At 40.8% G+C, this 26,919-nt stretch overlaps 1 protein-coding gene and 1 pseudogene across 1 annotated transcript in view; both read right to left on the bottom strand.

Moving 5' to 3' along the window:
- Window positions 1-8,817: 8,817 nt before the first annotated feature.
- The window catches only part of arcn1b (archain 1b), a 30,159-nt gene continuing 12,057 nt past the window's right edge, over window positions 8,818-26,919 (bottom strand). The window contains exons 4-10 of the mRNA XM_060943814.1: window positions 26,570-26,766; window positions 21,841-22,005; window positions 21,579-21,744; window positions 21,063-21,210; window positions 20,852-20,960; window positions 10,367-10,571; window positions 8,818-10,264 (exon numbers count right to left, since the gene is read on the bottom strand). Coding sequence (XP_060799797.1) covers window positions 10,175-10,264; window positions 10,367-10,571; window positions 20,852-20,960; window positions 21,063-21,210; window positions 21,579-21,744; window positions 21,841-22,005; window positions 26,570-26,766 — 1,080 coding nt within the window. The 3' untranslated portion in view covers window positions 8,818-10,174. The remainder of the gene's footprint in view (window positions 10,265-10,366; window positions 10,572-20,851; window positions 20,961-21,062; window positions 21,211-21,578; window positions 21,745-21,840; window positions 22,006-26,569; window positions 26,767-26,919) is intronic.
- LOC132865119 (U2 spliceosomal RNA) lies at window positions 12,286-12,388 on the bottom strand (annotated as a pseudogene).

Below are 26,919 nucleotides of genomic sequence, written 5' to 3'. Positions count from 1 at the left end.
AAATACTTGTATCAAAATTAACAGGACAAAGACAATATAATAACAGAAGACTAGTTAGATTATGATGACATAAAAGGGTTGAGTTCTTCCTCTAAAAGCTGTTGAGATAGAAAGGTTCGGACTAGATGTTTGAAAGCACTTTTGGAAGACTGAGACTGTATATGACTAGGTAAACCATTCCAAAGGAAAGCACCAGTATATGTGACAGAGGACTGTCCAAAAGATCTAACATAAGGGATAAACAGAGCCTGAACAGGTATTATGGCAGGAAGAATTTGGAATAAAGGCAGATGTTAAATATTATGAAGCATTACCATGAATAATGTTGTGCATGTGATGTAATTTAAGCTGTTTGACTCGTAGGCTCACTGGCAACATCTTGACCTGCTCAAACTCAAAATGACCTATATGGGTTCTAGGAGAGGCTGAGTAGATATCGAAGATGTGCAGGTTAGGACAATTGGTGGCTCTAAATTGACCGTAGGTGTGAATGTGAGTGTGAATGGTTGTGCGTCTCTATGTGTCAGCCCTGTAATGATCTGGAGACTTGTCCAGGGTGTACCCGCCTCTCGCCCATAGTCAGCTGGGATAGGCTCCAGCTTGCCCACGACCCTGCACAGGATAAGCAGTTATGGATGAATGAGATGTGCTGGGAGCTTCAGTGTGAGCAGCTTAAATTCAAACCTGAAATACCTCAAAAAACAAGTTGGTTTATAAAAAAACGCCAACTGGACCTTCTGTGTTCTGGTGGAAATTTAACGTAAAGGTTCTGACTGCAAAGTTGAATTCTGGGCAAAATGTTCTATTTCTATTGCTGCTGGAGTTTCGAGATATTTCACTGCTGCAGACACACACTGTGTATCCTGTGTGTAAACGTTTTGCTGAGATAAAAAGCGTCACACATTTTACAATTCCAGAAATCGCTGAAGCAAGTGAGCAACAATATCACGTGACCACTGTGGGGTGTTTGACCTGCTTTTAACCAAAACAAGTCGGCATGGGCAAACATGGCGGACTTGGCTGTCCTTCCAGCTAAAAGCCAGCAGAAAAGAAAAGGAAAACATGAAAGCGAATCAGCCAGAAAGCCCACCAGAAAAGCGATGGAAACCAAAAGGTTGTCCACAAGAATCTTCGTGAAGGGACAGATCGACCGCTGGAATCGACTGAAGGATGAAACGGGTGCAAAATCTGATGAAGAATCTGCAGCACTTGTCTTGGTCTGAGTATGGAGTTATTATACACCTCATGTTTTGATCTTACAGGGAAAGAAACAATAACACAAAAGCAGTAACAGAGAAAAGATATACTTGTCTTTTGTTTCACGGATCTATTCGCAAATGTCAACCACAAATTACATCCCTGCGACTCAAAACTCTCCGAGGTCGATGCAGAGTCAGTGTTTTCTGCGCATCGCCATCTTGGTGTGACGCAGTTCCATAGTTATGCTAATTCGGTCAAGCTCCTCGCGTTTGACTGCTTCTGTAGGGCCATACAGTTTACCTCAAGAGGTAGGAATATTCAATCCCAAAACGGAGAAAAGCGACCCTCAGCACATCAAAGTGATCACATCTCATCCGCATGATATTGTTCTTGCGAGACAGAGGAAAATGTCATGCACAATAAAAAAAAAAATTAAACTTATTACTATTACTATCCTTTTATTGTCATTGCACAATGTACATTACCGTTCAAAAGTTTGGGGTCACTTTGAAATTTCGTTATTTTTGAAAGAAAAGCACTGTTCTTTTCAATGAAGATCACTTTAAACTAATCAGAAATCCACTCTATACATTGCTAATGTGGTAGATGACTATTCTAGCTGCAAATGTCTGGTTTTTGGTGCAATATCTCCATAGGTGTATAGAGGCCCATTTCCAGCAACTCTCACTCCAGTGTTCTAATGGTACAATGTGTTTGCTCATTGCCTCAGAAGGCTAATGGATGATTAGAAAACCCTTGTACAATCATGTTAGCACAGCTGAAAACAGTTGAGCTCTTTAAAGAAGCTATAAAACTGACCTTCCTTTGAGCAGATTGAGTTTCTGGAGCATCACATTTGTGGGGTCGATTAAATGCTCAAAATGGCCAGAAAAATGTCTTGACTATATTTTCTATTCATTTTACAACTTTTCATGGAAAACACAAAATTGTCTGGGTGACCCCAAACTTTTGAACGGTAGTGTACAACGAAATTCTATTTCTCTAGTGGGTCATATAAAAAGACATAAAAATATAAATACGTCATAAAAACTTCAGATGACTTTGCAGTCAGCACCTTTAAATAAATAATCAAAATGTTATTGTACACATTTAAATAATGAGCCTAATATTTGACTATTTGGATTATGTGCAGAGGTCAGTAAAGCAATTATAAATGAATGAATGAATGAATGAACGAGACTTGATTTGCTGCATTTCATACAGGCTTCATACATATCACCTCATGTATTCATATTGTATATCTCTAATGATCCCAAGGCAAGGCAAATGTATTTATATAGCACATTTCATACACAATGGCAGTTCAATGTGCTTTACAGAAGTAAAAACAAAAACAGTAAACAATAGAGAAATAAAATTACATAAAATAATTTTATCTTTATTCTAAAATAATTAATTAAAAGAATTAAAAGAATTAAAAGAAAATAAGAATTAAACAATAGTAGAAATAAAATATTAAAATGCCAAAAAGAAAAAGAAAAAGGAGAAAAAGAAAGAAAGGAAAAAAAAGAAAAAAGAAACTAGCAGAATAAAATAGAATAAAGTTAAAGTAAATTTAAAACATGCAGAGAAAGTAAAGATTATAAAAAATGTAAAAATATTAATTATTTAACAGAAAGCATCTGAAAACAGCTTGGTCTTTAACCTAGATTTGAAGCTGCCAACAGCAGGAGCATTTTTAATGTCCTCTGGCAGTTGGTTCCATAGCTGTACTGCATAGTAGCTAAAAGCTGCTTCACCACACTTTGTTTTAACAACTGGTTTTAATAGTAAATTTTTCTGTTGCGATCTGGTAGATCTGATTGGGTTAGGCCGCTGCAACATATCAGAGAGGTAATTGGGCCCTGTACCATTTAGAGATTTATACACCAGCAGCAATGCTTTAAAGTCAATTCTGTAGCTTACTGGAAGCCAGTGAAGGGACCTTAGAATTGGAGTAATGTGCTCTGTTCTTTTTGTTCGTGTGAGAACCCTCGCCGCTGCATTTTGAACCAGCTGAAGTCGTTTGATGGTCTTTTTTGGCAGGCCTGTGAAAAGGCCATTGCAGTAATCAACCCTACTAGAGATGAAGGCATGTATTAGTTTTTCCAGATCATGTTTTGACATAAGTCCTCTTAGTTTGGAAATGTTTTTTAGGTGATAAAATGCAACTGCAACTGCAACATTTACTGTAAGTACCAGTTTATTCTATGCGTTAATACAGGACAGGGGTTACTCTAGCACCAGGATCAGGGACAAATAAAATAGGCTAATAACTTTAAAAACACAATAACTTTAATAATATTGATCTGTGATTTCCACCACACTGTAACAAAGTAAAAACGAATATAGATTTGCAATCCGGAAGTCAAAGGCCTCCAGTCTTCTTCCAAATATTATTTATGAAGAAAATAGATTTCCATCTTCCTCATCCTACAGTGAATTCGAGGCTTTTCCTTCTTCTTCTATATTATTACAAGTGAAAGTATGGCATACAAAAATCAAAATGGTCTGCCCGTGTTCATTTTCATGCATCTGCTACAGCTTGTGAATTGTTTGAATTGAATGACTTAAATATGAATTAATTTTCATGTCAAATGTCAGTTTTATTTATTTATTTTGTATTTTAAAATGAAACTATGCAAGTGTTTTTAAATTCCTTCACATGAAAGGATTCTTGCAAGCTTTGCAAAGTTCTTAAACCCACACACAAAAAAGTCAAAAATGAAGAAATGACTTGTTATACAGTACATTTAATTGTAATGTCTTTTCTGTGATTTTCAGTATTTCTCAACCACTGGGCCATCTACAGTAATAGGACGCAAATTTTTTTTCAAGTTTGAAGCCAAATACCAAACAGTTCAGGATGTCGTGGTGTCCCAACTCCGGTAGCTGGTTTGCCGTACACTTTTCAAGTGGAATAAAAACATTTTTAGGTAAATTAAGAACAAGCAGCCTTTATTTTTGTCACATTCCTCCTCTGCATCTAAGTGCACGCGTGCACACAGAGAGAGAGAGAGAGAGAGAGAGAGAGAGAGAGAGAGAGAGAGAGAGCGCAGTAGGCAGACTAAATAAATATATTTGTGGGTAAATTATATGAATCTGTGATGTCTGCATGATGCTTGCTGGACAAGAAGAGCAGGGAGGATTGAGAATTGAGTGGCTGTGGTTTACACCCGATACTAAAACTTGTACCATCCTAGCAACCTTCTCAAAGACACGGACAAAAAGCTCAGAAATTCCTTCTTACGCAGGCATAAATGATACAGGATTTATCTTGCAGTATCCTGATCCCCAGATCTTTAACCCAGCCACATACAAAAAGTTGTATGCCTCCATGCTCTTCCAGGTTTTCATCTGTTTGTCCGTATAGAACGATGTCTGCAGTACCAGGTAGTTTGAAATGTCGGGGAACTCAACGGATGGATAATTTCCCAACTCATAATGAATGAATGAATGAATGAATGGACTTTATTTAAACACGATAAGTTGATCAGCGGAGCTGGTGGGATTGTGCATGTACAGATACAAATAATTACAAATACAAAAAAGACGAAAAATATACACCATCTGAAAAAAAAAACCCTTTAAAATCTTTAATCCCTTTTGATTGAGAATGCCCTGCATACAAGGTTTGGTTTCTGGCACATCAATATAGTTTTAAATACAATACCTACATTTTAAAAATTTGTTTTTATTGCATCTATTTAATTCCTGGGCTCCCATCTATAACAGGGAGTGATGTTGCATCCTATTAATACTCTTTACAGTAGATTATTAGATTCTAATAGAATAGATGAGCCAAAATGACTGGGGATCTTTTTTAATGGGCCCGACTCAGAATTGGTGGGCCTCAAAGTAGAAAAGGTTGCGAACCCCTGATTTAGTTCAAGTTAAACCATGTGCTGAGGTAATTGTGAAATGGCCCAGTTACTTTTGAGTTCATCATATTTAACTGAAGATGGGTGTCAGTAAATGACCAAACTAATTTCTATGCTCCTTTTAGTTACTATAAATTAGATAAAACAGGTCTTAGCATGTACAAACATTTAGCTTTAAATGATCATCCTAGTTTATTTATTTCTTATTGCTTTAGTCATCTCATCTCGTTATCTCTAGCCGCTTTATCCTGTTCTATAGGGTCACAGGCAAGCTGGAGCCTATCCCAGCTGACTACGGGCGAAAGGTGGGGCACACCCTGGACAAGTCGCCAGGTCATCACAGGGCTGACACATAGACACAGACAACCATTCACACTCATGGTCAATTTAGACTCACCAGTTAACCTAACCTGCATGTCTTTGGACTGTGGGGGAAACCGGAGCACCCGGAGGAAACCCACGTGGACACGGGGAGAACATGCAAACTCCACACAGAAAGGCCATCGCCGGCCACGGGGCTCGAACCCGGACCTTCTTGCTGTGAGGCGACAGCGCTAACCACTACACCACCGTGCCGCCCGCTTTAGTCATCTGAAAGTTTTAAAACTAAAGTAATCTAGCTAGCTTATTGATTTAACCCTATATACACTAATGCAGTGTTTCCCAACCTTTCTTGAGCCACGGCACATATTTTACATTCGAAAAATCCCACGGCACACCACCAAACAAAAATGTCACAAAAAGTGTATAATGAAATATAATGATCATCTAGTCTCAATTTACTCACAATTTACTTAGTGTGAAACCTGGCCTGTTTAGCTGAACACAAAGCTGATATACTCGCAGGAATTGAAGAAAGACACACATGAAGATCTTCCTCAACAGCTCTGAGTCACTCTCCTTTTTTAGTTTTTATAGCAGTCATGCTTGAAAAGCCCAGCTCGCATAGATAGGTTGTGGAAAATCACCTTTTTTGCTTTCTTCTGACCTCTACTCATACTAAGGCCTTCATCTGGGTCAGAATTTTCTCCAGGACCCAGTTTGGATTGTGTACTTTTCAAATATTTATCCATCGCCATCACCGCTGTCACACCTGAAGCATTACTAATTCTATTGTTTGAATGGCAACAGGTAGATACACAGGTTAATTAGCTACCTGCTGCCATCTAGTGGAAAAGTATTTAATTGTTCTGCCTGTCACTATACATCGCTGGCATAGACGAATGAAGACAAATTATTTGCAGTAAATAAGTAATTATTTTCGGAACACTTAAGTGAGATTGGATAATTTCCCATGGTATACCTGATGATCTCTCACGGCACACTAATGTGCCGCGTCACAGTGGTTGGGAATCACTGCACTAATGTACAGTGGGGCAAAAAAGTATTTAGTCAGTCACCAATTGTGCAAGTTCTCCCACTTAAAAAGATGAGAGAGGCCTGTAATTTTTATCATAGGTACACTTCAACTATGAGAGGCAGAATGAGGGAAAAAAAATCCAGGAAATCACATTGTCTGATTTTTAAAGAATTTATTTGCAAATTATGGTGGAAAAGTATTTGGTCAATAACAAAAGTTCATCTCAATACTTTGTTATATCCCCTTTGTTGGCAATGACAGAGGTCAAATGTTTTCTGTAAGTCTTCACAAGGTTTTCACACACTGTTGCTGGTATTTTGGCCCATTCCTCCATGCAGATCTCCTCTAGAGCAGTTATGTTTTGGGGCTGTCGCTGGGCAACACGGACTTTCAACTCCCTCCAAAGATTTTCTATGGGGTTGAGATCTGGAGACTGGCTAGGCCACTCCAGGACCTTGAAATGCTTCTTACGAAGCCACTCCTTCGTTGCCCGGGCAGTGTGTTTGGGATCATTGTCATGCTGAAAGACCCAGCCACGTTTCATCTTCAACGCCCTTGCTGATGGAAGGAGGTTTTCACTCAAAATCTCACGATACATGGCCCCATTCATTCTTTCCTTTACACGGATCAGTCGTCCTGGTCCCTTTGCAGAAAAACAGCCCCAAAGCATGATGTTTCCACCCCCATGCTTCACAGTAGGTATGTCTGTGAAGATTCTCAATCATCCAGGTCATAGTAAACTGTGGGTGGTAGAAAAGGGCAACTGGACTTGCTTGAAGATTCTTGAAAACGTTTCACCTCTCGTCCAAAAGGCTTCCTCAGTTCTGTCTGACTAATAGGGAGTATCAGAATATCTGATACTCCCTATTAGTCAGACAGAACTGAGGAAGCCTTTTGGACGAGAGGTGAAACGTTTTCAAGAATCTTCAAGCAAGTCCAGTTGCCCTTTTCTACCACCCACAGTTCACAGTAGGTATGGTGTTCTTTGGATGCAACTCAGCATTCTTTCTCCTCCAAACACGACAAGTTGAGTTTTTACCACAAAGTTCTATTTTGGTTTCATCTGACCATATGACATTCTCCCAGTCCTCTTCTGGATCATCCAAATGCTCTCTAGCAAACTTCAGATGGGCCTGGACATGTACTGGCTTAAGCAGGGGGACAAGTCTGGCACTGCAAGATTTGAGTCCCTGGCGGCGTAGTGTGTTACTGATGGTAGCCTTTGTTACTTTGGTCCCAGCTCTCTGCAGGTCATTCACTAGGTCCCCCCGTGTGGTTCTGGGATTTTTGCTCACCGTTCTTGTGATCATTTTGACCCCACGGGGTGAGATCTTGCGTGGAGCCCCAGATCGAGGGAGATTATCAGTAGTCTTGTATGTCTTCCATTTTCTAATAATTGCTCCCACAGTTGATTTCTTCACACCAAGCTGCTTACCTATTGCAGATTCAGTCTTCCCAGCCTGGTGCAGGTCTACAATTTTGTTTCTGGTGTCCTTTGACAGCTCTTTGGTCTTGGCCATAGTGGAGTTTGGAGTGTGACTGTTTGAGGTTGTGGACAGGTGTCTTTTATACTGATAACGAGTTCAAACAGGTGCCATTAATACAGGTAACAAGTGGAGGACAGAGGAGCCTCTTAAAGAAGTTGTTACAGGTCTGTGAGAGCCAGAAATCTTGCTTGTTTGTAGGTGACCAAATACTTATTTTACAGAGGAATTTACCAATTAATTCATTAAAAATCCTACAATGTGATTTCTTGGATTCTTTCCCCCCATTCTGTCTCTCATAGTTGAAGTGTACCTATGATGAAAATTACAGGCCTCTCTCATCTTTTTAAGTGGGAGAACTTGCACAATTGGTGGCTGACTAAATACTTTTTTGCCCCACTGTATTTGCCATTTTCATACAGATCTCTACACTTGTACTTTAAAAATGAAATGTACTGTATATCCAACCTTTAGTTCATTTGTTTGGAGCTTTCCTTACGCCAACCATAATACATTATAAAGTAGAAATACATCACCACCAAACCAGCAAAGTGTTGGATAAAAACACAGACGGCAGAATACAGGATATACAGAGGAGGCTTTTTAAAATATAGTGCCTAAAAAAAATAAGTGCACAATAATTTTGAGCTCCAGTACTTACCTCCTTGATTAGGAGTTTACTGTTAAAAGGATAAATTACCCAAGTACTAATAAAATGGGCAGATTTTTTTGTTTGTTTGTCAAATGTGTCTTAAAAATTAAGTATATTCTAAACAATGCCTGAATAAATGAATAGGTATCTGTTGCATTATATTTTCTAGAAAATGCTCAACTAATCAAATAAAACAACCAATTAAGTGCTGGAACTAAAATACGACTCATGAAACACACGTCACATTCATATTCAAGCAATATACTTTAATATCAAAACAAGTAAGCTGGAATGTTATCATTTTCATCTCTCCATTGGATATTAAAACAACCCCATTGAAAATTATTATCGGACAATTTTTGGGAAGATAAAAAAAAAAAGAAAAAGATGATAGTGAGAAAATATTTTTCCACTCAAGTGAATCAATACATACCGGAGGACCGCTACTGTTTTGGTATTCTTAAATCAAGCTGAACAAAATACAAGAAATATTGTAAATGTTTGTTATGCCTACTCTTAATGCATGATTTGAGTGCTGAAATTATTTTTATTTATTTTATTTTTTTACGTGAATGTAAAAACCAAGCACTGAACACTTGAATTTGCAAAAGTCTAACAAATTTAGCTGTTTGATTCAAATGAAATCTGATAAATGTTAGATTTGCACTGAAATTTAGAGCACCCAGTGAACATATTCTTCCCAGGGAAAGTCGGTTCGAGTTTCAGCTTACGTTGTTATACAAAGTAAGGCTCTTCTTACACCTCCATTACTGTCTCATTGTTTGTTTTCCTCTAGTGTGTTGAAGATCTTTACAATACTCGACAGCTCATTACAACCGGTAGCAGCTATCAGAGCAGAAGAACACATTTCAATCAGGTGCAGCTTCTGCCCTCCCAGCAATCCCTGCAGAGTTATGTAATTGATGTATTACTGTGAAAACAACTGATGCAGAAAGTAAGTGGCTTTAAGAAGCAGAGAGAAAACAATATTTTGTCCTGGATGGTCCTTATATAAACCCCATCATTAAAATAAGTCGTTTGTCAAACAAAGAGCTACCCCTCTAAATATAGAACACAGTGAAAATATAAAAGCTATTTATATTTTAACAAAGAGCCAGTATCAGTTCATTATGAATGAACACAGGATAAAAAAATAACTTTCTGTTCCTATTTCATTCATTTGGACGAATGAGTCGTTCGAAATACAATCTGTCGAATCTGTAAGGATGTGCGGCTCTGTAAGATGACAATGTAGAAACTATATCACACTGGGGCGACTCTCAAGTTCCTCGTATTATTTATTTCAGGGGTCATAGGTTCAGATTCAGGGTATTCTGTAAGATGAGACGATGTGGTGCGATTTCTCTGTCCTCAGCCTGAAGTCACAAAGCTCAAGGTCCATCTGTATTCATGTTACGGAAGTGATTCATTTACCTCTTAAATTCATTTTATATAAACATATATAATTTCCTTTGCCATACAAACAAATACACAAATACTGCACGCCGCTGTGAGAAATTTGGATAATCCGGTTGTACGGTGTCCAAACTGTTACACGGGTAGGCAGGCAGGCTAGAAACGTTTCTTTTACAAGTCTTTAGAGTATTTCATACTTGTCGACAACAAAGGAAGTCTCACTGGAGAATTTCACCGGGCTGTCCCCTTCTACCTGGGTCACTTTGGCCACCTACAGTAACAGGAAGAGAGATGTTTTTCGTTACTTTAAAAAATTTTTTTTTTTTTTAATCATAATAACAACAGGGCTTATATCTCAAACACTACAGCTCACCTCAATGTTGGAATAGTTGCGTTTAGACACAAATGAGACATTCACTGGGAAGAAGTCATTTGGGCTCCCAGCTATGCTGAACTCCAAACTTCCACTTTTGTTGTTTTCATCAATGACAGGCAGGCACCATTCGAGAATGTTTTTCCTGCTGTCGTGGCGATACTCACCATCAAGATCTCCAACAACAGGCGCGCCGACTCCTGACCTGCACATTTAGGATGGATGATATAAGGAATAAAACACAACAGAATGTGACCAGATACAAAACATAAGATCAACTGTGAGCTGCTGCTCACTTACGTATCCCCCCCACTCTCGCTTATATCAGAATGCAAGCAATCGAAGGAATAGGACACTTATTATGAATGCTGCCTTCAACAAATAATTAACCCTGAAACAAGTAAGTAAAGAGCCGTGTCTCTCCCCAGGGATTTCAAATAGCATCCTGGGAAACCGTCATTTCAAAATCGCATTTTGCTTCTTGAAATAGCGTCAAAATCCAACCTATATGTTTCGTAAATACATTCAGTCGGTAAACAGGAAGTCGATGTGCGACGCACCTGAAAAAGGTATACACGGTATAGAACCCCAAGCTGAAGCGCGATACCAAATATCAAGCAGTTGTGATTTGTAGTTGCTGAGAAAAGTGTTACGAAAATTTTGTAAATCCAGGCTATACGTTTCATAAATACATTGTCGGTAAGCAGGAAGTCGATGTGTGACAGACCTGAAAACGGTATAGAACCCCGAGCTGAAGTTTGGTACCAAGTGGCTATGATTTGTGGTTGCTGAGAAAAAGGGTGTTTTGGACGGACGGAGGTAAACCAGTGTATACCCCTCCTTCAGAGCTAGGGCTGGGTTCAAAAGATCGATCCACGATCCAATATCGATTCACGTTCAAAAAATACGAGATCGATTAAAAAATGTGTGGATCGATCTCTTCCAGGTGGCTATAGGCACTATTTTCTCGACCGCGGAAGGACCGCTATAAAAAGCGGGTGCCGGCAAACGAAATCGAAACTTAAGAACGCGAGATGGCTGAAGCTGCACAGCTAAAATCACCGTCTGGCCTGAAAGCTGATGTATGGCATTACTTTGGATTCAAACGTTACGAGGACAGAGACGAAGTCAACAGAACAAAAGCAGTGTGCAAACTGTGCCACATAGAGGTAAAATATAGTGGCAATACAACCAATCTCCGCAACCACTTATCCAGGCACCACGCCAACACGGTTTCAGCTAAACCTGCGGCGAATCAAACTGCACTGGAGAAGGCATTTGGTGTTAAATTACATGCACAAACACATATTGGGCTGTTCCTGTCAATAAGGACAGTTTTTACTTTAAAGTGACAATCCAGCAATATCTAAGTAAATCGATATCGAATCGGATCGTGACCTTATGAATCGGAATCGAATCGATCCAGGAAATCTGGATCGATTCCCAGCCCTATTCAGAGCAGGGGTATAAATAATTACTTTTACGACCCTTTAGTTGATTATTTTTCTCCAACAGAATATTTGTTCATCCATAGAAATAGACCTCCTCAGCTCCACTGGAGTGCTGTGGCCACATGGTTTGAGACGGGTAAACAAACGCCTACACGCCTCGTGTTTCAAGAAGCCTTTATTTTTTTGTCACATGTACACTCAAGCACAGCGAAATTCCTCCTCTGCATTTAACCCATCTGAAGCAGTGAATACATGCACACGTAAGTGCACACCCACACACACACCCAGAGCAGGGGGCAGCTATACTACAGCGCCCAGGGAGCAAGTGGGGGTTAGGTGCCTTGCTCAAGGGCACTTCAGCCATTCCTGCTGGTCCAGGGAATTGAACCGGCAACCAAAAAACTCCTTACATGGTCAGGAGCACTGCATCATGGGAAATGCTTCCCTTACCATGATGGTGAAGTGTGTGTGTGGTGGTGACGGCGCTCCGCAGTCCAACAGAGACCATCAGATATTAAACCGATAAGAACATATACTACACTTGATCTTCGCCAAAAGGCCAAGAAGCGATGTTTGCATGGGTTCTCTGTATTCATGAACTACAAAAGTCTGAGATATACCCCTTTTCCACCAAATCAGTTCCAGGGCTGGTTCGGGGCCAGGGCTGGTTCGGGGCCAGTGCTGGTGCTGGTTCACAACTCGTTCAACTTGCGAGCCAGCTGAGAACCAGTTTGCTTTTCCATAGCTCGCGGAGCTACGTCATTACGCCACTGTATATGTCAGTTACGTCGCTGTATACGTCATTACGTCGCTGTATACGTCAGTTATGTCGTTGTATACGTCAGTTACGTCGCTACGTTTGCATAAACCTTGGCGCGAATATCGAAGCAAAAACAACACGGAAGAAGCAGCAGCAGCAACAACAACAATAATAATAATAATAATAAATGACTTCGCGTTTGTACAGCTGATGTAAGCGGTTCTTTCCTCTGGCCCAGCAGAGAGTTGGTGCTAGCCTGGAACCGGTTTTTCTGGCCCCAGAGCCAGTTCTTTGTCAGTGGAAACAGAAAACCCGGTTCCAAACTAAGCACTGGCCCTGAACCAGCCCTGGAACTGCTTTGGTGGAAAAGGGGCAATAGAGCTCAAAATGGTACGTTATTGCACAGCTTATGGCTGCAATAACAATTCAACTGATAGTAGTCTATCATTTCAATCTTTTTCGAGCGATAAAAGATTTCAGGAGGTAAGAAATTATTACATTTACAAACTAAATTGCATTGTTTGGTAGTTGTGTACACTTAGCATTGAAACCTTCATTTACCACACTTTGAAACTTGCAATAGTCATCGTGGACAAGTCATTTTACCTAGTTTTTTTTTTTGGTCCAAATTGCATCACTGGCCGCACTAGTGCAGCTATTAACGACCGCCGTTTTGGATTTGTGTTTACCCATTTCAGATCATGTGATCTTGAGTCCGAGGAGGTCTACTTAACAGCAACAATGACATAAAAAAAAAAGTATGACATCATACTTTTCATCCATATATAGTTAGATGTATTGTTGTGGAATGTCACAATATAGCAGCTATAAACAGTTGTTCCCTCATCAGTTTTTTTTTCTCTCTCAAAATTAATAAGACAAAAAAAAAAAAAGCAGATTGTCCTTCGTAGGGGGACACCAAAAGTTACAGGTTTACCTCCGATTGCTATAAACGCTGACCCTGGAGACTCATGTCATTAATGCTAAATAAACATCTCCTTCAAGAAAATGTCACCGTATCAACAGTTAAACACAATTTTAAAATATGTTCATGTAGCGGGTCCGCCAGACAAGTTTCTGTGCAAGCGTTACTATAGAATTGATAAAAGTATTAGAATAGCTTTCGCATAAATCTGGGATTTGTCTTGCTGTCAGAGCCACTGTTAGAAAATAAGAGTGCTCTGAGAGCACAATATCCCCCGCTGGCAACTCGGCCATAACTCTGGTGAAATGTGACTGAATTGAACGAAATTGCAATGTGTATTACTGACATATAACAAAGAATCCTGTCAAGTTTCGTGAAATTCCTCCAAAAATTGTGAGAGGAGTTGATTTCAGAAGGTAAGTACCCTTCCCAGAATGGATGGATGGACGTACGGATATTGCCACGACATAATCCCCTTCGGGCCTTTCAGCCAGCGAGAGCTACAACCCCGATTCCAAAAAAGTTGGGACAAAGTACAAATTGTAAATAAAAACGGAATGCAATAATTTACAAATCTCAAAAACTGATATTGTATTCACAATAGAACATAGACAACATATCAAATGTCGAAAGTGAGACATTTTGAAATTTCATGCCAAATATTGGCTCATTTGAAATTTCATGACAGCAACACATCTCAAAAAAGTTGGGACAGTGGCAATAAGAGGCTGGAAAAGTTAAAGGTACAAAAAAGGAACAGCTGGAGGACCAAACTGCAACTCATTAGGTCAATTGGCAATAGGTCATTAACATGACTGGGTATAAAAAGAGCATCCTGGAGTGGCAGCGGCTCTCAGAAGTAAAGATGGGAAGAGGATCACCAATCCCCCTAATTCTGCACCGACAAATAGTGGAGCAATATCAGAAAGGAGTTCGACAGTGTAAAATTGCAAAGAGTTTGAACATATCATCATCTACAGTGCATAATATCATCAAAAGATTCAGAGAATCTGGAAGAATCTGTGCGTAAGGGTCAAGGCCGGAAAACCATACTGGGTGCCCGTGATCTTCGGGCCCTTAGACGGCACTGCATCACATACAGGCATGCTTCTGTATTGGAAATCACAAAATGGGCTCAGGAATATTTCCAGAGAACATTATCTGTGAACACAATTCACCGTGCCATCCGCCGTTGCCAGCTAAAACTCTATAGTTCAAAGAAGCAGCCGTATCTAAACATGATCCAGAAGCGCAGACGTCTTCTCTGGGCCAAGGCTCATTTAAAATGGACTGTGGCAAAGTGGAAAACTGTTCTGTGGTCAGACGAATTAAAATTTGAAGTTCTTTATGGAAATCAGGGACACCGTTGTTATCAGCGCTCAGTTCAGAAGCCTGAATCTCTGATGGTATGGGGTTGCATTAGTGCGTGTGGCATGGGCAGCTTACACATCTGGAAAGACACCATCAATGCTGAAAGCAGTGCTTAATTTGTAAATCACGAGGTGCCGGAACGGAAAGTACAGATGACAATGCAGGGATGACGAGACGAGCACAGGTGCCGGAACGCTTACAGAAAATGGTGAAAACATCATAAAATGCCCACTTGCCATGCCGTGGGACTTACAAGCCTTGATTTTACATAACATCCATGGTAAAAAAATATGATACATGTACAAAAATTTATTTATAGTCTGCACACCACAAGCAATTGCCCACATCACCACTTGTGGGACTCATACAGTCAGCAACAACAGCTTTCTCAACAGGTCTGACTTGTAAAACAAACAGAGCTTACAATAAATCACACAAATCTTCCATTCTAACTATTTAAAGATTGGCACGGCGGCCTATTAGACAGTATGCTTACCATTTATTTTTCCAAAATACTCCACATCACAAGCATGTCCGGATTCTCCTCCCCCTCTTTGTTTCTTGTTTTGCTACGTGGGTCTGTGGCTGTTCTGTGTCCTTTGGCCACCCACGACCTCACGTAGGGGACCGGGTTGAATTTAGCCAGGGGGGGCCCCAACAAGATTAAGGATAAGTATGGATGATAGGGTGGATGTCAGCAGAGAGGCGCGGTTAGAAGTGCAAATCAAATTCATTTGAGAAAATCCGCGCTCACATTCAGCACTTGCAATGGGAATGCTGTTGACAGCAGCAAGTAACTCCATCAGTTCATCAGGCGTGTGGTTTCCATCGGAGTCTCTGTACTCTCTGTAGGCTCGTATGACTGCTCGTGGGTTGGCAATGTTAAAGCGCAGACACAGCGACTCAACCTCAGTCTCTCCATACAACGCATCTGCGTTCTTGGGCCAATACTGTGCGTAAAGCACCTTCAACTCATCAATGAACTTGTTATATCCCGTTTTATCTGGCAACCGGCCTCCTTGGGAAAGCATGCAGTCCTCCAAGTTCTTGGCCACAGTTAGGAAAAACTGCTTGGGTTCGAGTGTTCTGTCGCTTGGTTTACCGGCATGCAGTGTGACACCCTGGAAAGTGTTTTCCTCAATAGCCCTTTGGCTCAGTTCAGTGTAGTGCCCTGGCCGATCTGACATTGCCTCAAACACTCCGATTTCCCGACAAATTGACCTGTGTGCTGAAATGATGGTAATACTGTATCACGTTTTTGAAGCTCGACTGAGAGCTCGGATAATTCTTGCAATGCATCGCACATTATGCCTAAATTGTTCACAAACGCATGTGAAGTAATACGCATTGCAAGCCCGCTGTATTTTTGCTTTGTGATGCTATCACGGGAGGGATCTTCTGATGCAGTTATGAAATGTTTGTAAAGTGCCGGGTAGCTCTTCCACACTGCTTCAATGGTTCTAAAGCTTGATGCCACCCACCTAGTGTCTAAAATCCGACCTATTCTACATAGTTGGACATTTAGGCTCTCAGCAGACTCCCTCAGCTCCATTCGATTTTTGTTAGATGTGCTATACAGTGCATATAACTTGTCCATCAATATTTTCAAGTGATTTATAGCGCCCATCTCTTTCACGGCGTCTGAGACCGCAAGCTCAAGCCTATGAGCTGAGCAGTGCCACAGTGTAATGTTGGGGAAAATGGCCTGCAGCCGACTCGCCACCCCGCTTTTACGCCCCAACATAACCGAAGCGCCATCGCAGGTTAATCCAATAAGGGTTCGTGAGAGAAAATCCTGAGTCAGGTGCAGGCTCTCCAGGGCAGACAATAGTTTCTGAACAATACCGTGAGCAGATAAATCAAGTAATTCTACCAGATCAGTGAAAATGTTTACAAGTTTGTTCATATCAGGCAACTGAGCTCTTAGGTATATAATTAGGCAGCTATTTTTGTTTAGACTGGTGGATTCATCCAGCAGTAGACTGAGTTTGGGTGCGCATTCTACAATTTTTTCAAACAATTTCCTTCTCATTTCATCCGAAATGTGTTTTTGTATGTTTGTACAGGCAACTTTAGAGTGTAAAATACGACCCATATCGAGCCCGTTTAACTCTTGACAGTCAATCTCCTGTTCAAAGCCATATGCTGGTCGGTTACATTTAGCCTCCTTGTAGGCTGTGCGAAACACACGAGCTGTTGTGTTGATCTGGTCGGACTGGCTATTAATTATATCCTGTCCTAAAGGATCCACTTTCGCCTTCTCAAGAATGCTTTCTGCTGCAAGGTGCGCCTTGGTGCGGGCATGTTCAAACACTTTTTTTCTTAGAGCACGTTGCTTTTTTTGTTATGTCTGGAGCAGATGAGCTCACTGTGCTACAAATCCACTCTTTAGCCAGTTTCATCCTACCCGTCTTTTCTGGTCCCAAATAGGGATGTTAACCGATGACCGTTTGACCGGTGGTTGACCGAATCAACGTCAACCGGTTAATTTTTTTTGGTTGCCGGTTAAAAAAAAAAAAGTTTTGAAGCTGCCGATTTTGGAGCGGAGAACCTGGAATTCTGTGTTGTAAACGCTTGGGGCATGCCATGCGGTGTAAGGACGACAGCTGACAAATCAGAAACACCCATTCAGTCATGTCCCGCCCTCCCGCCCCAGTTGAAGACAGCTGACAAATCAGAAACACCCATTCAGTCATGTCCCGCCCTCCCGCCGCAGTTGAAGACAGCTGCCACTCGGCGAGAGAAAAGTGTTCGTGAACCTGGCTAGCTGTCGGTGCGCTAGCTTCTTGCCCGGCGTCAGCATGGCCACTGCAGCTGCCCTCATCGCATTCGCTGCTTGTTGCTTTTCTGACTTGTTTTGCGGCTGCGCCATCTTTTTTAAAAAACAAAGTAAACTCGACTGTCTTTTTGACATGTTCGCGAAATACCGTGGTTTAAATTGTTCCCGTCTACTTGAGTTGTTGCTCCATGGAAGCGGGCGGCAAATCTCTTTTCTTCCCTTCTTTTCTTTTTTTCCCTGCAACCAGCAACATGAATCGTTGCCCAGCAACATATAAACAAATCTCCGACTAAATGACGCTTCATCTAAATAAAACATCACGAATTTCGTAGGATTTGTTCTGTAAATGATTATATGTACATTATTAATTTATTTAAGACATTCAAAACGTTCTGTAATATTATTATTTTATATACATGTAGGCTACGAGAGGTTCCAGATCCGTCCAAATAAGTACCGGAACGCAGGGAGGGCAAAATCAAGAGATGCTGGATCCTGTTCCAGCAAGATCCAGCACAAATTAAGTTGTGGCTGAAAGGTATATCCAGGTTCTAGAGCAACATATGCTCCCATCCAGACAACGTCTCTTTCAGGGAAGACCTTGCATTTTCCAGCATGACAATGCCAAACCACATACTGCATCAATTACAGCATCATGGCTGTGTAGAAGAAGGGTCCGGGTACTGAACTGGTCAGCCTGCAGTCCAGATCTTTCACCCATAGAAAACATTTGGCGCATCATAAAACGGAAGACACGACAAAAAAGACCTAAGACAGTCGAGCAACTAGAATTAGGGCTGCACAATATATCGAAAAAGTATCGATATCGCGATATCATAGTTTGCAATACACGTACCGCAAAAATTACTTAAATTTCGATAAAAGGCGCATTTTTCGGTGCCGTCCAATCACATTTGAATGTCAACAAGCGCCGCGGGATAACTCCGCCCCCTATTGCAAAACCAGTAGAAGCCTCGTGGTGATGGCGGAAGGCGGTAGCAAGTGTGGTGAGACAAACTTGTGTGAGGAGGAACTGGTTTCCAAAAAAAAAAAATGCACGTCTGCTATTTGGAAGTACTTTGGATTCAGGAGGGGTGACGTACTGCAAACTCAGGTACTTTGCAAGACATGTACCTGTAAAACAGTGGTGGGACGGCTCACTGGGACAAACGCTGCTGTACAGCAGCATAAAAACATAAAACCACACTCTCTCTCTCTCTCTCACACACACACACTACCTCTCACTCTAACACACACACTACCGCTCTCTCACCTGCATGTGTTATTAACAGATTGTGTTTGAGTTTATGGTGAATCTGTGTCGCTCACCTTCATCTCCCGGGAGCCGCTGAAATTGCCATTTCGAATGCTTTATGTTAATGTAATGTAGTTTTCAGTTTTTTGTTTATTTCAACTTAAGACATTTTCTGCTGCGCTCACAAAAATTAAGAGATTTAAAGATGACTGATGGACACCATTGCAGGTGTAGCCATGTTTTTCCAATAAAAAATAATGTTGGAATGGAAGCGATGCATTGGGTGTTTTTTTTAAATGCTAGATACAGGGCAGAACAGCGAGTAGAGGTAAGAAAAACAGTATATATTTAATTATCGTGATACATATCGATATCGAGATATTCAGTCATGTTATCGAATATCGCATATTTTTCTGATATCGTGCAGCCCTAACTAGAATCCTACATTAGACAAGAATGGGTTAACATTCCTATCCCTAAACTTGAGCAACTTGTCTCCTCAGTCCCCAGACGTTTACAGACTGTTGTAAAGAGAAAAGGGGATGTCTCACAGTGGTAAACATGGCCTTGTCCCAACTTTGAGATGTGTTGTTGTCATGAAATTTAAAATCACCTAATTTTTGTCTTTAAATGATACATTTTCTCAGTTTAAACATGTGATATGTCATCTATGTTCTATTCTGAATAAAATATGGAATTTTGAAACTTCCACATCATTGCATTCCGTTTTTATTTTCAATTTGTACTTTGTCCCAACTTTTTTGGAATCGGGGTTGTAAAAATTGTGAGGGAAGTTGATTTCAGAAAGCAAGCACACCTTGATGAAAGCGCCAAAGTACAAATTTCTTAATAATCAAGGGCGTAACTCTGGGGAAAATCTGCCCAAATTAAAAGACATTTCAATATGCATGTTAACCATCATATAACAAAGCCTTCTGTCAAGTTTGCTGAAATTCCTCCATAAATTGTGAGAGGAGTTGATTTCAGAAGAACGTACACCCTCATGAAATTGTCCAAGTACAAGTCAAGGGTCAAAACTCTGGTAAAAATTTTCACAAAAAATGTAATCGCAATATGTGTATTACCGTCATATAACAAGGCCTTTTTTTCCAAGCTTTGAGAAATTCGTCCAAAAATTGAGAGGAGTTGATGTCAGAAGGAAAATACACTCTCATGAAATTGTCAAAGTATAATTTTGTTAATCCAGGGCTGTAAGTCTGGTAAAACGTGACCGAATTTAACGAAATTACAATCTGCGTATTACCGACATATAACAAAGAATCCTGCCAAGTTTCGTGAAATTCCTCCAAAAATTGTGGGAGGAGTTGATTTCAGAAGGTGAGCACCCTTCCCGGGACGGACGGACAGACAGACGTAATCCCCTTTTGGGCCTTTTGGCCAGCAGGGGATTAAAAAAAAAAATAGTCAACTACATTTTGACCAATCAAAATTGAGCAAGTGTGATAAGATAAAATAACACAATCATAAAAGGAAAATCTGTATTCTGGAGTTACTTTTCTCTTTGTGATTATTTCCACCCCCCGCCCCAATTTGGTCACCTGTCAATTCCCACCCACCAGCCTACTCGCTCCTATCACACAACAGGACACAAAGTCAGCCAACATGCCAAGTCCAGACACGTGAAGTCAACCAAACACATTTTTACAAATTGCATCATAAGGCAACACACTCGGTGGAATGTGCCATCTGCCCTCTTTTGCATACAAGAGCTTACAGATGCCCACGATTATCGAGTGTTGGTGTGTGTGAGAAAGAATGCTATCCCTCCCACTCAGACAGCATGGCCAATTTTGCTCTCTTGGCTCTGGATCACGGATGGCTATAGAAACATCAGGATTCAAACTCTGATCTCCCAATGACAGGGCAAACCATTTGCTGTGGCACCACTCGAGGGCTCCTGGATATGCTTTAACAGGAACTTACGGCACAGGGATGGTGATGACCACATCATTGAGTTCAAGGCCCTCTTCCTGGAGCTCGTACTCAATGTTAACATCACAGCTGCTACCACTTTCTGAAGGCCAGCAGTTTACTACAGATAAAATAAGCACATTGTACACACACATTCTGGTACACATTTAAGGGTAAAGGACCAATTCAAACATAAGCATGTACGAATTCAAGAGGAACTCACTGGTTAAAGGGATGAGGGACTCGTCTGTGCTCTGTAGCCTCCACTTCAGCACGCCCACATCGCTGTTCAGGGGAAAAGACTTTTCTGGGTTTTTCAATCCAATCAAAGACTCTGCAGTGAACAGCTTCTTATCTACATTAGGATGGGTCTGAAAACAGATTTCGAAAACGCATCATTTCCAGTGATATCTGATATAGATTTGCGCTTGTCTTGTTATGAAGAATTCCTGCAGACAAATGCTTTTAAACTCTCTAAGCATCTATTTTCCGACTCAAGCAAAATGATCAATAAACCAATAAAACAACCAAATCCATGAAACAATGCAGTTGTGTGGGCAGGACGGTCTTTTAAACCACTCCTGCCTACTCACTCCCAAAAGAGTGGAGCAGAACCTCTTGACCAGTCCTGCTAATGCACACCAGGGGTTCGCAAACATTTTGCATCCAGGGACTCCTTTAACTCTAAAAGAAAATTTGTTTACGTATGCAACCTTGAAACATCAGAATGCAAAATTACCTGCAGCTGCACTCCTTTCTTGTCGTTATTGTTAATTTGCAAGCGGATACGGCCATTTTTTTCATCTGAGACTCGCAGTAAGATCATACCCAAAATCTCCATGTTCTGCAGTCCACCATCCCGTCCACAGGTAAGAGATATCTTCTCCTCTACCTTCAGATGTACACTGAGCCACAGGAGAAATACACAAGCCACTGATTACTCGCTAGAGATTTCAATATACCATATGCTTAATAAATTACTATTAGACTATCAAGTATACCTTTCTGTGTTCACTGGAGGCTGAAGGACTTTAGATATTTCCGAACCCTTCTTTCCTGCACTGGGTATTATAATATTTTCACCCTCTGACTTGAGTTTGTCTACAAAGTTATCAATCTCTTTTCCTTTGGCACCCAGCTTCAGTGCTTTACTCGGACCACTTGGCCTGGAGATGACAAAAACCTCATGTTAAAGTGAAAGTAATGCTTTAAAATGAATATATATCATTAGCAACAACCAAAATTAATTAACAAAGCGGGGGAAAATATTAATTGTCATTTTATCATCGAGCACCAAACTATCGCTAAATCACGGCGTCCGGATCCCGGAAAAAGGCAGCCTTGCCTCAGGGCTAATCTCGCATGACATCACACGTGGAACCCCGGTTATCTGGGTCATCTGACTCCATGCTTGTTTACTCACTGAAATCGGATATTGTTGATGAAATCTTACAAAAATAACAATAGGAAAGCGCTGAGTTGTGTTTGGATGTTCAAATTCATATACAACAGGACATTCAGTTCATGACTTTCCGAGAAATGACACTAATCTGAAGCCAGCGGGTGAAGTTTGTGCAAACGAAGCGGGCAGATTTCGTGTCGCCATCAGAGAAGAGTCAAGTGGGAATTTGTGAACAGCATTTCGACAAGAACTGTTATGAAGGACAGGTGTTCTTGATGAAACAGATGACAGGCCAGAAGAGGGAAAGGGAAGAAAAAAAAAAACTTTTGAAACCAGGAAGTGTGCCAACTATCCAGACTGGCTGACAATGACCACACTGGCACCTGAAATATACCATACATCAGTCCCCCAGGATTTCGCGGGCCTTTTTTGTGATTGTTGCGGGCTAAAATGTCTGGGGGGGGTCCAAAAAATTGCGAAAGTTGCGGTGTTTAGGTTTTTGTTGCGATTACATTGCGGGAGGAAGTGAAAGTTGCGAGAAATTGTTGCGATTTTCTCTTTTTGTGATTAAAATTGAGTGATATGTTAAATATTAAGTTATTACTGAAAAACTATTGATTAAAAAAAAAACAAAGACACTGAGAAATGGTCCCATAAACAACTTTACCAATATAAAAGATTACCAGGACTACAAAAATGCAGAAAAATAGGCTTTACTTATCCAAATGCACCTCATTCATCTCATCTCATTATCTCTAGCCGCTTTATCCTTCTACAGGGTCGCAGGCAAGCTGGAGCCTATCCCAGCTGACTACGGGCGAAAGGCGGGGTACACCCTGGACAAGTCGCCAGGTCATCACAGGGCTGACACATAGACACAGACAACCATTCACACTCACATTCACACCTACGGTCAATTTAGAGTCACCAGTTAACCTAACCTGCATGTCTTTGGACTGTGGGGGAAACCGGAGCACCCGGAGGAAACCCACGCGGACACGGGGAGAACATGCAAACTCCACACAGAAAGGCCCTCGCCGGACCCGGGGTTCGAACCCAGGACCTTCTTGCTGTGAGGCGACAGCGCTAACCACTACACCACCGTGCCGCCCCCAAATGCACCTGTTGGTTCAAAAGTTAAAGTGCAGAGAACCTCACAGCACAACATGAAGTTACCTTAAAATATAATATAAATGCCTCAGCTTTCATATAAGAAAAAAAAACCTAATACTAGTCCTGTGTGCAGGCAGTCTCTCCTGAAGACTAAATTAAACAATAATTATAAACTAATAAAATAAATGGCTCAGGCTTCATAGAAGAAAAAAAAACAATTTGAACAGAATCTCACAGTATGATGCTGAAGCTGCCTAAACAATGGAAAATAAAATACCATTTTGGCAAAAATGTTGGCATCCATTAATTTCTTGTATTAAGTAAAAAAAATAATGTAAAGTGCACACAGTCCTTCACTGTAAACATAACACACTTTCAGTAACAGAATTTAAGCCTACATAAACACTGACTCACACATGCAGTGTTGCCAGATACTGCTGATGTTTTTCAGCCCAAAATATGTTCAACACCCGCCAAAATGCACTTAAAACCACCCAATCTGGCAACACTGCGCACATGCTGCTTCTCTTGAACGAATACATGGAAGTAAGGCGGAAGGTAGTTTGTCGACATCACCTCAAGACGACACCAACGATTGGTCAAATTTGCAGGAAAGTTGCGGTGATTGGATAGAATTGCAACACCGCCCTGAATTCGCAGGGATTGGTTGAATTTGCGTTGAAGTTGCAAATCGCAACATCGCGAAATCCTGGAGGGTCTGATATATACACACACACAGTTGTGGTCACAAGTTTACATACAGTAAACATGACAATATTTGGGCTTTCAGTAGTTTCTTTGAACTGTTATTTTTCTGTGGCAGAATGTACAGCATACATCTTTAATTTAAAAAACACTAGAATTTGGTGCATAAGGTTTAATTTTCTTTGGGTTTTCTGAACTCAACACAGGGTCAAAATTATACATACAGGGTCAAAAATTTACATACAGCACACCTAATATTTGGGTAAAATGTCTCTTTGCAAGATTCACCTTGACCAAACATTTCTGTTTACCATGAACAAGCTTCTGGCAGAATTCTGGTTGGATATTTCACGACTCTTCATGGTAGAATTGGTAGAGTTTTTTCTTGACATGGACTCGACTTTTAAGCACAGTCCATATATTTTCAATAGGGTTGAAGTCAGGACTTGTTTTAAGCTTAATGTTAGCCTGCTTTATCCTCCACAACCAGCTCTGATGCGTGTTTGGGTTCATTGTCCTGTTGTAACTCCCAAGTCGTGTTCAAGTTTCTGATGGTTTATGCTGAAGAATTCTGAGGTCGTCCTCCTTCTTCATTATTCCATCCACTTTATGCAATGAACCAGTTCCACTGGCAGCAAAACAGCCCCAGAGCATGATGATCCTACCACCACCACCAGCTGGTACAATGTCCCTCTGTACATGGTGGTCATTGTGGCCAAACAACTCAATCTTTGTCTCACCTGACCAAACAGCTTTCCTCCAGAAGGCTTTTTCTTTGTCCGTGTGGTTAGCTTCAAACTTTAGTTAAGCTTGAAGGTGTCAATTTTGGAGCAGGGGGTTATTTCTTGGACAGCAGCCTCTTAGTCCATGGTGATCTGAACTGTAGACAGTGATCCATCAGCTTCCAGTTCATGGCAGGGCTGTGCCATGGTGGTTCACAGGTTGTTCCTGACCATCCAAACCAATTTCCTTTCAGCTGAGGATGACAGTTTGGGTTTTCTTGAAGCAAAGTGGCTTAGCAAAGTGAGTACACCTCACAATAACTTGCATACAATTGTTTGAACTGATCTTGGGATTTGCAGTTGTTTAGAAATGGCTCCAAGAGACATTCCGGAGTTGTGTACATCTGTGATCCTCTTTCTCAGATCTGCACTGAGCTCCTTGGACTTTCCCCATTGTGCATTGGTCAATTCAACAAGTGCCGTAAACAAACCCTTTTTATGAAGGCACAGAGAAGCTACCAGCTGTAGTCAATAATCATGATCATTAAGAGACCGTGGCAATATAAAAGACATTTTGCAAGTTTCAGCACCTCTGAATTAATAATCTAAGTGTGCTGTATGTAAATTTTTGACCCTATATGTATAATTTTGACCGTATGTTGATTTCAGAAAACCCAATCATTCTGCCACAGAAAAAGAACCATTCAAAGAAATTACTGAAAGCCCAAATATTGCCATGATATTCATATCCAAGATGACATTCATGTCACTGTATCTAAACTTCTGACCTCAGCTGTACATTACAAATACATGTAGCTTGGTGAAATATAGATCTACATATATGTACACTGGTATAACATGCACAGTTGCACACCATACAGTTGCTAACCTGCATGGACAGTAGGGATACTAGAGTCAAGACACACTGTTTACTGCACATAGATCTACACATGACTAGGCCTACTAATAATAAATCTGATTCATCGAGTGTTCATTACCACCAGAACGACCACATGGGCATTACTGGAGCAAAAAAGAAACCCACTGATTTTATAAATGACATTTGATCTAACATTTGGACAGTTCGTCGATTCCCCTATTATTGCTCACTTCATATTTTCTTTCGATAATTGCACTGAATAAATGTATGTTTTAAAGACTATATTTCTGCATTTATTGAGGTACGTGTAAATATTTTCCCTATATTTTGCAGTGGCCAGCTTAAAATAAAAACCCACAAACTAATCTGCGTTTCCAGTTCTCTCTGGCTGGTGGTGCGCTATTGGCAGTGAGTGGGACTGTCATGAACTGAGTGAACTGGCATCTGTTTCTTGTCTTGGGGGCTCGAAAAGATAACCATTTACTCTGGAATATCCTTGATAATCATCTTCCCTTTCATCTGACAAATAGGAATCCCAATCACTATCAGAATTCTCTCCAAAATGTGATTCTATATTGAGACTGGTCTAACCACTGCTGCACACATGAATGAAATTGATATCTGGATCTTTGTTACGCATCCCTTCGAGATCTTCCGGTTCAGTCTTGGCAAATTCCGTGAAAATCGGCTGATCTTATCGATTTTCCATCAATTTATGGCCTTTTGGATCAGCTACGGTTCGAAAACACATGGTCAACCAACATAATGATTGTTGCTTTGTACAAGGAAAAAAAAAGTGGGGTTTAGGGACATAAAATTAACTTTAATTCTGTTCATATGTAAAAGTAAAAAAGGAATTCATTGTTATGTAGTCAGGTCTTTTGCATGTAACTATGCGGTACACACACCTAACTGATACAGGAGCTGGTCTGGGCTTCTCTGGTTCCATCATCGTGTCTATGATGGTAGCTGGGCTGCTCATTCCTGAACTTCCAAACCCTCCAAAGCCGGGTGCCTTTTTGCCGGAACGCTCTGCGTCCCGTCTCGCCTGCTGCAGTTCTTTAGCCTTCCGCCTCATCTCTGCATTCGCTTCTCGTTCTTGAGTCTAGTGTGAGGAAAATAATAATAATAAAAAAAAATTCAAAACAAAACTTCTCATCCGATAAGCATGTTTAAATTCAAAGTGCTTCACGTTGGTGTGGGACACCTCACTGCTGTAACTACAGTGCACACTAGTCACTCTGAACCTCATCACTCG

Source organism: Neoarius graeffei, chromosome 17 (genome assembly GCF_027579695.1).
Source record: "Neoarius graeffei isolate fNeoGra1 chromosome 17, fNeoGra1.pri, whole genome shotgun sequence".
Taxonomy (NCBI): Eukaryota; Metazoa; Chordata; class Actinopteri; order Siluriformes; family Ariidae; genus Neoarius; species Neoarius graeffei.
This window is presented reverse-complemented; position numbering and strand designations above follow the sequence as displayed.